Source organism: Protomyctophum bolini, assembly GCF_963924005.1.
Source record: "Protomyctophum bolini genome assembly, chromosome: 12".
In the NCBI taxonomy this organism is placed as follows: Eukaryota; Metazoa; Chordata; class Actinopteri; order Myctophiformes; family Myctophidae; genus Protomyctophum; species Protomyctophum bolini.
The window spans coordinates 25,906,659-25,918,704 of record NC_137873.1 but is presented as its reverse complement, the minus strand read 5'-3'; the positions used below and the strand labels follow the sequence as shown (position 1 = coordinate 25,918,704).

Here is a 12,046-nt window from a genome sequence, read left to right as displayed (position 1 = left end):
CACCCAGGCTGCTTTAAATGACTACAGCGAGAACAGTGCAGCCAGCTGTTGGGCTGGAACACGCAAGTGTGCACACACACACACACGGACATCCACATTATGTCCACAGTAGACAAACCGTTTTGTGTGTGCACCCACATACTCACCCTGGCATATCCACAGATGCATGCACGCACACAATCAGTTACACGCGCACACACACACACACACACACACACACACACACACACACACACACACACACACACACACACACACAGACAGATAGATCAATAAACAGCAGCAGCTGTAGCAGCTGTGTGTCCCGTCTCTGACTCGCCTTATTGTGCGTGTGTATCAGTCATAGAGGGACATTGAGGGCCACAGTAAAAAGCCCGCCACAATGTTGTGACTTTGTACAACAGCGTCACAACAGTCCACAACTGTCTGCCAGTGCTATGGAGACACACACACACACACACACACACAGAGAGAGACAGACACAGCAGTAATATAATTAATTGGTCTAGTACTGCACTGATGAATGGCGTGCCGTCCAGTTAATGGGGCTTATCTTTTATCAGACTTGTATTTAATGGACAACCGAAAAGGAGAGACTGGGAGGCCAGTGACACGTTAGGTTAGGTGCACTGATGTCTTGTCCTGTGTTAGGTGCACTGATGTCTTGTCCTGTGGGTTAGGTGCACTGATGTCTTGTTCTGTGGGTTAGGGTTAGGTGCACTGATGTCTTGTTCTGTGGGTTAGGGTTAGGTGCACTGATGTCTTGTCCTGTGTTAGGTGCACTGATGTCTTGTCCTGTGTTAGGTGCACTGATGTCTTGTCCTGTGTTAGGTGCACTGATGTCTTGTCCTGTGGGTTAGGTGCACTGATGTCTTGTCCTGTGTTAGGTGCACTGATGTCTTGTCCTGTGTTAGGTGCACTGATGTCTTGTCCTGTGGGTTAGGTGCACTGATGTCTTGTCCTGTGTTAGGTGCACTGATGTCTTGTCCTGTGTTAGGTGCACTGATGTCTTGTCCTGTGTTAGGTGCACTGATGTCTTGTCCTGTGTTGGGTGCACTGATGTCTTGTCCTGTGTTAGGTGCACTGATGTCTTGTCCTGTGTTAGGTGCACTGATGTCTTGTCCTGTGTTAGGTGCACTGATGTCTTGTCCTGTGTTAGGTGCACTGATGTCTTGTCCTGTGCTAAATTAGGGAGTAGATGGCCTACTATTCTAAGCACCGTAACTACTGTACGCAGGGAGTCTGTTGTTTGCGTCGGAGCCATGATGACAAGTATGTCCCTTGTACGGTAACGGAACCCCCCCAAGTAACCCCCCCCCCCCCCCCCCCGAGTTGAAAAGGCATCTAAGGAGTTCACCTGAGGTGATGGCAGCCTAGTCATCTGTAGACCACGAGGATGTAGGATCTCACTGTATCACGCTAGAGACTTGGAGGGCGGCCTTGGAGTTGGTGTTGTTCATTAAGTCGTGTGTTTGACATAAAGTAAAAATGTCTGTTGAATTAAATGAACACTGTAGTAGTGTTCATGTTTGTTTCCATCTTTTTTCGGCATATTCTCAGAACGGCAACAAAAGGTTGGACCCAGGTGCCTGCCAAGTAGCACGTGGCATTTTGGGGTTGTTGTAACCTGCAGAGTGTTTCCTATATTGGGCTGAGCTTCATAAAGTCATTCTGAGCACAGAGCAGCCACCCCAGGCTGTTTTCCCTGCACCACATTGTATGCCGTTTTCTCCTATTCAGTGTAATTGTAGTTGTGTAATTGCCTGGGTGGTGGCAAGCGTTTCACGGCTGTTTTGTGTGGTGACTTGTGTTTGTCTGGGCATCGGTCGGCCTTTATTCCATGTCGTTATTCTGCTTGTTCACTTTGACTGGGCTTACTAAACCAGACTGAATGTACACTCACGCATACACACACACACACACACACACACACACACACACACACACACACACACACCCTTTTTTCTTTATTTATTTGTATTTTGTCAGTGACATCTGTGTTTTGTTTTTTTTCCTCCAATACTTCCCTCCAACAACTGTTACTAGACAATAAGTACATGTGGCTGAATTGTAACAAATCAAAGGGATTAACGCAATGTAAACTAAGGAATGAATGATAAACACGTCAAAAATGGTGTGCGTGCGCCGTGCGTGCGCCCCCCGTTCCCCCGAGACCCCAGTTCACCTCATCTCCTGAACCCCTGACTCTCCATCTGTCTGTTGTCTAATCTCATCAGGAATGACAGACTTGCCCTTTAAATCGTACAGAACTCACCCTCTTCCTGTTTACATGGCATTGTCCCTCCCTGGCGCCCCTTAACCCCTCCCCAGCTAATCTCAGTGGTCATCTGTCACCCAAAAGGCTGTCTGTCAATGCAGCTACTAAATGTCCACCGTGAGGTCTATCGTCTCATATTACTGCACCAAAAGGAGCTGTACACGGGCAATAGCTTTGTTTGTTTGTCTGTTTGTTTGTCTGAATCCCATGAATCCAATAGATTTTAGGTTCTGAAATGTGGTGACAGAAACGGTCCTGTAACTCAGTGGTTCCCAAACTTTTTCATGTCGAGGACCCCCAAATTGACACTTATCAGCCCGTGGACCCCCATTTGAAAAGAGATGCCAGGGACCCCCATAAGAGAAGACTTTTACAGCTCCAGCAGTGATTCTCAACCCGTTACATTTCAAGGACCCCAATTTGACATGCATTAGTCTACTCTATACGGTCCCCCATTTAATGGCATTTCTATCTCTGGGACCCCCAATTTATATTGTAAAATCACTGTTAATTTAACTCTGAGAGTGTACAAATTTAACTCTGAGCCATTTGTACACTCTCAGAGTTACAGACCCATAAGGGTCCATTTGGTTCCAAACTATCATTTAGCTGGGAACTCCCTCAAGGACCCCTGGGGGTCCCCGGACCCCACTTTGGGAACCACTGCTGTAACTGAAAGTTCACAGGATCAAACCCCACAGTGTGTCCATGTCCATGTGTCATGTGCAAAAAACATGGGTGAAGAAGTACAGCATATACCCTGAAGAAGGCAGTTGGTTCTTACTCTGCATCCTAATAAATAATCGGCACTTTGCCTATCAGTGTGTACGGCCACTCTTTTTGTCTTTTTAAGACTTGACTCTTTAGATGAAAAATTACAGCAGTCATTAACAAGTGTGTTAAATAAGTGTGTGGGTTATGTGACATGTGTGTAATGTGTGTGTGGGTGTGTGTGTGTGTGTGTGTGTGTGTGTGTTTGGGTGTCCTGTCCTAGTAGGAAAAGCACTGCAATGATTATCTTTCCTATGTAACTAAATTTGTGTGTGCGTGTGCACGTGTTACTGTGTCAACATGCCTTGTGTTTAGGAAAGTCCATAGGCTACTTTGAAGTGCCTGCATTGCAGCAATAGCAGAACTTGGGAGGTGTGTGTGTGTGTGTGTGTGTGTGTGTGTGTGTGTGTGTGTGTGTGTGTGTGTGTGTGTGTGTGTGTGTGTGTGTGTGTGTGTGTGTGCGTGTGCGTGTGCGTGTGCGTGCGTGCGTGCGTGCGCGTGTTCGCCATGCAAGCTTGCTCCCTGTGGTATGCAGTAGAGCAGGTTGATCTGTGCCACACAGGAAATGTCCTCCACTGGCCCCACCCTCCCTAATCTTCAGACAACTTTGAAGTCAGACTGCCACCTAATGGACAGCACTGCCTGACTCTGGTCAACTTGGAGCTTCTGTTTAAGACCTATCTTGCCTGTACAGCACTAGCATTAGCACTAGCCTACTGTTTATAGTAGCATTAAACTCTTAAACCATATATATACTATACCCCTGGGAGAGGGGTCTATACCAGTCCCCTCTTTTCCCCCTGACACCAAACGTGGCTGATCTGTAAGCTCATAAAGTGTTGCAGCGCAAGGTGTTGTGACTGTGAGCTTGTAGATCAGCTATTTTTGCCGAACGTCCACCTCAGAATAGGTTGTAGTTAAAGTATATGCTTCATAAAAACAAGAAACGTAAGAAACAAATCTGGTGTTTACGCAAGGGAGTGCACTCATTCCACTCAGAATTTGACAAAGCCGCGATTCATTTTTAAATATTAATTTATATATTTACCGTTTTTGTTTGAAACATTGTCAATCTTTCAACTCTTGAAAACCGCCTTTACTTACTGTAAGAGAGTAACAGATATATATTAACTCCCGTCAAGTGCAGACAGTATGGGCTGTTAATGTTGTCCTTCGACAGGACCAGAGCCACTACTTTATCACCGTCTGTGCTGTGTACTACAATCGCCACAACGAATGCATTTCCTGGCCTATAAAGTCAGAATACAGCCTCAAAAAGAACGGCGTGTTCTAGGCTTCATCTCAGAGTAGACAAACTGATGCCACAGCCTCATAAACCATGTCTGTCTAATATTAGACCTTATAAATCTAAATGTATATTCACCAACCTGACACAGGAGGCCCGCATGAAACTTCTATTTGTCGTCTCTGTGGTCTATATGTCGCTGTAAAGAGGGACAGTAACAAAGATTAACAATGTTTCATTACTGAAAAAGGTATTTCCTTTCCATGGTCTGCTCTGTAGAGGTACTGGTGTACCGGCCTGACTTTACCACCAACAATATCACATTTAAAAAGAGGGCAGTCATCAAAATGTAAGAGGTCAACCTGTGGCTGTGCTTTAGTGGTCAGAGCCCTTCTCAGGAGACAACCAGTCAAATACAGTAGTATTGATCTGATGATCACAATGTGCTGGACCAATGGAGGTACCAAACACCCTGTGTCTGTTCATTGTTAATGGCACTACAGCCCTTGGATAACTACAGCTAACAGGTTGCCAGGTTTTGGCTAAAGACCGGCTCATTTCTGTTGACCCTTTTGAGCAATCTATAACTTAGTGTTTTGAGTGAGCACCTCGCAGACTGTTCACACACAGTTCTGTGTTAGCAGCGCCACACACACACACACACAAACACACACACACACACACACACACACACACACACACACACACTTAACTGTGTATATGACTGTATTGTGGTTGGTGGTGGTTCATTGAAGTTGTGTTTAGAACACAGATACTCCAGAGGGGAAATTTGTGGTTTTGTGGTTCCATCGTAGTGGATTTCTGTCTCTGCAGCTTCCCAACGGTTGAACTTCCCCTTTGATACATAAACTCACATGTGCGCTTAACAGCACAGAGAGAGACTTCAGAACGGTTCAGCGTTGCACTGAAACCAAAGTATTTCCATGACATACCGGTACTCGCCATGATGCGTCTGAGGAGAGTACTGCTCCATCCTCTCCCAGAACATGGAGATGATAATCTGTTCACTTGTTGCTCACCACCAAAGGTAGACAAGTTTTCATTTATACATGTGTTGGGTTCTGTTATGTGAAGAGGAATTCTGGCCAAGAGATCCAACCCAAAATGTTTTGTCTTCCTTTTGTTTGTTTTTTCCCTTAAAAAAATGTATAACCCATAAAGCATAAGTTCTGTGTCTTGCTCTACAACACTTAGACCACTACCACCTTGACTCTGCTAACCAGATGCATTCAAACAAAGTTACAAGAGAATGCGAGCACGTTTCCAGCTTATTTGAATAGTTTCTGTGTCTGCATGGACTAGATGCGTTTTTACATTGAGAGGGAATACCAGCACTTACAGAACTGTTCTTGGGGCACATGATACCAAAACATACTGTCCATAGGCGAGGCATCTTGAACAGTTTGTGTAGATGCCACATACAGAATTTGATCAGATTTCTCTACCTTCAAAATTCCATTGACATATAGTACAAATACAACATGTATGAATTATGTAACCCGAATCCTTGCACTTGTATATGTATGTATAATTTATATAGAATAGAAACATGGAATTGAAGAAAAATAAAAAAAAGGTATATCTCAACACTGACGCTACTGTTCCAATGAGAACAAATCATCATTGTGTTGATTGTGATTTATAAAGCAATTGCATGTTACAGTGGTTTGCAGATCATGGTACATGTAGGCAATATAGGCATACATCAGTGCTTCAACAACCTATGGTGCCTTGTCAAAAATGAAAATGGTTTCTCCACTGGGAACCAGAGAGCTGTATATACTGTATGACACATTTCTTTGGTAGTACAGTCAGCATGAGGTAGTATCTAACTATCTCCTCGGGACCAGTGAACAGTCCATCGATTGCCAGCAGCCCTCCAACTGTTGGCCCCTGCATATTTCATCCCTATTGATCTCCGAGTAATAAAACCATCACAGGATCTACGAGGCTTCAGGGCACACTGGCATTATTTATGAGCCTCTCTCTGCCCTGCCACTCCCCAGACATTCAGCTCCTTATGAGCCTCTCTCTGCCCTGTCACTCCCCAGACATTCAGCTCCTTTGTAATGCCAATTTTAAATGATCATGAAGAACAGTCTGTGTCAAGAATTTACTACGTTTCTCTTTTCTTTTTCATAATGTCACTTGTGTATTATAATTTTAAGTTTAATGACATGTTATTTCATGGGCATTTTGATATTTCAGGCAGATATTTCAGATTGTGAGGTCAGTTTAGATCATTGTGAATTGCAACATGTTATTTTTTTAGATGGAGTACGCTGCTTTTAAGAGCCTGTATGTAATGAGACTTATAACTATAATAGGACTTGATTGATGTTGCGGCAGGAATATTGGCAGAAGATGTTTTCTGAGATGATGTTTTGTGATTCTGGTTCTGTCAAGGGTGTGTTAGAATATGTTGGAATCACATTGGAGATTTATTATTGCAGTAACATGGGTTAAACACCTGAAATTGTGTTTATTTGTTAACATAACAAATACACATCTTCATGGATTGGATATTAATATGCTCTTTCTTTCTTCTAGCACAGGGAGTATTCTCACTAATCTAAAGTTACATTTCCCAAGAACTAAAGAATAACATGTACTGTATTTCATGCTTTTATAGTGGCATTTCCTTTATTATTTTTCTCATACATTTTTTTCTTGCTGTTGTTCTTGATGATGTTCTGTTAGGTTGATGTACAGAATAATCAATTTCCACAACAAGTCAGTCTCACTTCTGCATTTCTCCCAGTATAATCTCTTATGTAACAAGTACAACCTGGCAGTTTACGGTTCCCTGTCTGTCCCGCTCTCACTTCCTGTTATGTGCTACACTTCCTTCCTCTTGTCCCATTCCTCGGTGTCCTCCAATGTGACGAGGTGTTCCATGTCTAGTCTACATTAGACTGAAAGTTAGAGCTCCTCTCAGACTCTCAATAGCAAGATTAAATGGTAAAGTGGTACATGGACTGCTTTTATGTAGATCCTCTACTCTTTCGACCACTCAAAGCACTTTACAGTTCATTCCTCACATAAGTAAACCTTCTGATGCCTATAGTATAGATTACTGCTGAGCTCTGGAGATTAGGATTGTACTAAATTTGGGAGTTGAATTGTACTTTATTGATCCTGCAGCGTAAAAGTAAGTCATTAATACAAGATACATAAAAGTAGATACAAAGATCAAATTGGTACTTATCTAATCAATACTCGACTATACTGTACCTAGTCGTGTATTAACCAGATAAGAATGTTACAGTTTGTAGTCTTACAACTTGTGATTCACAATGGGTTACCTTGACCTGATTTTAAAACGCTTTTCCTTTACCATAGGGTTTTTTAATTATGGACAAAATAACTAATACATTATATAACATGAATTATACCCATATCTCTCAGCGTCTCAGCCATACATTTTTAAGCTATTATGCATTTTTTTGTGCAGTGGTTAAAAAAGTCAGGGGGGCTTGCTTCAACATATCATCTGCGTTTTCTAGAGAGCTTATTTTCTCCACTGAGGGAGACCATCCGATATTTCCGGAGATCAATACCTGGTTGGCCTCCCAAAATGCATGTCTGTAGTAGTACAATGTTAAGTATGGTTAAGTGTGAGATAGTGCTGCTATGCTTATGAGATGAATTGTCAAATTATGACTTTTAAATGATTCAGTGTCTCTCTCACACACACACGCGCGCACACAACTGCTGCCTGCATTCATGATTTTAACCAACTGCTACCCTGTCCCCCCCTCCTCTCTCTCTCTCTCTCTCTCTCTCCCCCCCCCCCCCCCCCCCCCTCTCCCTCAATCAGTCGGTGTTTCCATCAGGCCAGGGGCGCTCCGACTCTCCGGTCTACTCTAACCTTCAGGAGCTGAAGATCTCCCAGTCCAACCAACCGCCGCAGCCCTCCTGCTCCCCGCTGTCCGTGCTGGGGGACTGGGAGACCCACAAGGATCACAGCGGTCGACACTTCTACTACAACCGCTCCACCCAAGAGAAGACCTGGAAGCCACCACGGGCCAAGGAGACCGGCACAGGCAGCACTGGAGAGAGCACAGAGGTACGCACCTTCACATTATGCTTGTACTGTACATGTATTAAGACATCTTAGCATCATATCACATCACTACACCGATTATTTCATTACTTACATTTCATTTGATACATTTTCTGTCGATCGATAATCGATTATTCAATTAAACGGGGCATTGCGGAACATAATTCTCAGACAATAGACTATAAATTAGATTGCAGACAATACTCAGACTTGGCGTTAGGTAGTCGACTCGATTGTGTATGATGCATGTTGTACACGTGTATACACACTGTCGCACACACACACACTCACACACACTCACACACACACGCTTCCAATTCCATGTGCATGCCTGTGCGGCAGCAATAAGGGTGACATCACTGCTATTTCACACATGGATGAGTTGTACTGTACCGAAACATTACACGTACCATAACATACTCTCATTCACATACTGGCCCGCCCACTGAAACGGCACACAGAGTCCTTCCTCATGTAGCAGATCAGGCGGTGACTCACACTGAAGGCATCAGTGATTTTGAGTCATCAGTTCCATAAGTTAAAACTGCTTTCCCACACTGCCATCTACTGGCGAGAAGCAGTCAATGGTATTGCTGAACGAATGCAAACCGACAGTCAGGTCACCACAAGATCTCCTGCACTCACATACATTTGAAGGTTTATAGGAGGTCAGAGTTCATCATAGTAGTGATGTATTGGTTTCTGCATTGTGGGTGTCTGGTTCTCTATCCTCTGCACTCTGTTTCATTGGTGGCGGGCATTTCCTTGGCTCTGCACTAATCTGATTTACACTGATCGGTTATGGGTGCATTCCAATCATCTGTTCTCCATGGTGAAAGATCTCTCTCTCTTCTCTTTACATCATTCTCTTTTTTTACCCCCCCCCCCCCCCCCCCCCCTCCCCGAATGGTAGACCACGCCTCCTCTCCCGCTCTCGCCGTCCTTCCTCCCTCTCCTCTCGTTGTCCATTGGCCGCCTCCAGCCTCTGTCATCGGAGGACACCTGCCTCAGTACCTACTCTAGCCAGTCAGACAGCCAGTACGGCTCGCCACCACGCGGCTGGTCAGAGGAGATGGATGAGCACGGCCACACGCTGTACGTCAGCGGTTACACTAACGAGAAGGTACCTTCCTGCTGCAGGCGGTCCAAGGGTTCCCTCTTTTGGAAGGACAGTGGTGACTAGTTCCCTCTGCTGGCTGTTTTCATTCCAGGCAGACTCTCCTGTCATTTTACATTTTTGGTAATAGCCAACGAACATCCCCAGCTAAGCCGGATGCACCTGTGTTATTTTAATAACGTCATAATTTAATAAATCACAGTCAAGTCTTTGAATACAACCAGCAGAGGACAGTGTGATGGTGTTGTACGTCCTCTCTGGGGTGCTGCTTCTGTGTTTCTGGGGTCCTTCATGCCATGGTGGCGTTCCAGCATCACACACAGTCCACTTCATATGATGTTCCAAAGAGGATTTGTTTTCAATGTTATTCAGGCGTCAGACAAATACACTATTGCGTAAGGTCAGGGCACATTCCAGTCAGACCTACTTTTGACCTTTTGTGTGTGTCAACAGTGGATAAAGCATGTAGATGACCAGGGCAGGCCCTATTACTACAGCGCAGATGGCTCCAGGTCAGAATGGGAGCTGCCCAAGGTAACAATCTTTCACACTCATTGCTATATAATTATATATCAGGCTCACCTCATCTTATGAAGCTTGTATTTATATTGTATACAACCCTTTGTCTGTGTTGTGTTGTGTTGTTTGATGGACTCAACCAATTTTGGGCGGGAACCCCTTTTGGTGTTAGCATTATGTTATGCTTTAGCTATTGAAAAATAGCAGATCTACAAGCTCATAGCGCGCCACTCGGTGGCGCGCTATGAGCTTGTAGATCTGCTATTTTAGAAAAATCGACTGACATAGAAACATAGCTTTTTCAGAAAACTGTCAGGATGTAGAAGATTTTTTTTTAATCTGATCTCAGGTCAAAATGGGTTAAAGTGATTTGATTCCAACCCTGCTCCTTTCTCTTTTTTGCCCCCTGCAGTACAACCATTCACCCCCCCAGACGGACAGAGATGCCCCCAAGACCCGCAGTCTGGACAGGAGACAGGAACCCATCGTCCTCACCAAGTGGAGACACAGCACCTACGTCCTGGAGCCCAACGACAAGGTCTGAATCACTGCATGCAGTACCTGTTGTACATGTTGCTTTACTGTCATTAAATAGACAGCCACTAAGCACAGTTTGCAGTACAGGCCATACACCACTTTGGTTTACTCTCATTAAATAGACAAAATGTTCTATCACTTTATGTTATTACACTACAACCAGAGAACATTTCTCCCTTGTTTCATTTAATTTCCTCCCAATTATCTCATTGCATTCCATACCCAGTGATTACAAATAATTGGACCTTCCTTCGATGTTTTATTACATTCAATAAACCTTGGTCAACTGATACTATATTACTATTATTATTAAAGACAATAATTTTACCCCAATTAAAATGAGTGGGGTAAAATCATTATACAGTTCCTGTACAAATGTAGGTTGTTTTGTGTGTGATAACGACAAGGTTAAAATGGATGGTTTTGTTTCAGCGGCTCCTCAAAACCAGGCGTTTCCGCGCAGGTTCTGCCCGCCCACACCCATACAAACACCAAGTCAGTGTGACCTGTCACTCAACCTGCCAATCAAATCAATTGCCTTGACCCTCAATCCAAAAAGCCAATCACCTTGCATGACGATAATGAGATGAAACGAGGCACTATAGCATCACCGGATTTATCTGTTTCTCTATCCTGACTTCTGCGTTAACTTTAGGCTGATCATCCTCCCCTGAAGCACCTGACAGGGAAGTGAAGGACACTTTGATTTGTGGCAATGTGTTTGACAGATCTTGCTCACTTGAATGTCTCTTTGATTACATTTTTCCCCCACGGAAAGAATGTTTTGTGTTTTTCAACATACAGTAATTTATGTTTATTGCCTCTTGATGTTTTGGCCTCTAATTTGAGGGCGATGAACAACAAACCCTCTTGTCATTATACATCATCACATTCCAGCCAATCACAATTGGCCTCCTCACTTTCTATTCTTAAAGTACAGTACATTGCTCAGCCAATCAAATCATTGCTATGGGATGCTCACTGCTCAGCCAATCAAATCATCGCTATGGGGTACTACACACAAACACACAAAGCTGGTTATAGGAGGGGCTAGCGCCACTCAAAAAGGGACATCCCACCACAATAACACTGGCTTTTTCAGACCTATCCATTTTATGTGATTCTTTTTTTTAAAGGCAATCGGAAATCGTTTTGCTAGTTATTGATCATTTGTCAAATTTGCACATTGTCAGCAGAATATTGCCGACTTCCATGGCAACGGATTCAATTAAATTAAATCTCAGTGCTGACAGGAAATTGCATTGGCGACATCGTGGAACTATTGTCCTGGGTGCAGTTTACCACAAACTATCCAACTATCACACTTCAGACTCCCACTGCTTAATTCAATCTAATCGAAAAATGTCTTCCTAGTCAATGAATAACACTATCGTCAAACATCTGCACTTACATTAATGTCTCATATTCTCGTGCTGTGGTCCCTTCTGGTTGAAGTGACTTTTTTTTGACTGATTTGCCTTGTGTCATCCC

The 12,046-nt window shown here is 43.8% G+C and overlaps 1 protein-coding gene across 3 annotated transcripts in view; it reads left to right on the top strand.

The window, feature by feature from the left end:
- The window catches only part of LOC308326366 (rho GTPase-activating protein 12-like), a 52,649-nt gene that overhangs the window by 32,547 nt on the left and 8,056 nt on the right, over positions 1 to 12,046 (top strand). For 2 of the 3 annotated variants that reach the window (XM_080779192.1, XM_080779191.1), the window contains exons 3-6: positions 8,137 to 8,385; positions 9,296 to 9,505; positions 9,953 to 10,033; positions 10,431 to 10,556. In XM_080779192.1, coding sequence (XP_080635318.1) covers positions 8,137 to 8,385; positions 9,296 to 9,505; positions 9,953 to 10,033; positions 10,431 to 10,556 — 666 coding nt within the window. The remainder of the gene's footprint in view (positions 1 to 8,136; positions 8,386 to 9,295; positions 9,506 to 9,952; positions 10,034 to 10,430; positions 10,557 to 12,046) is intronic. The other variant, XM_080779193.1, reaches the window with a different exon arrangement.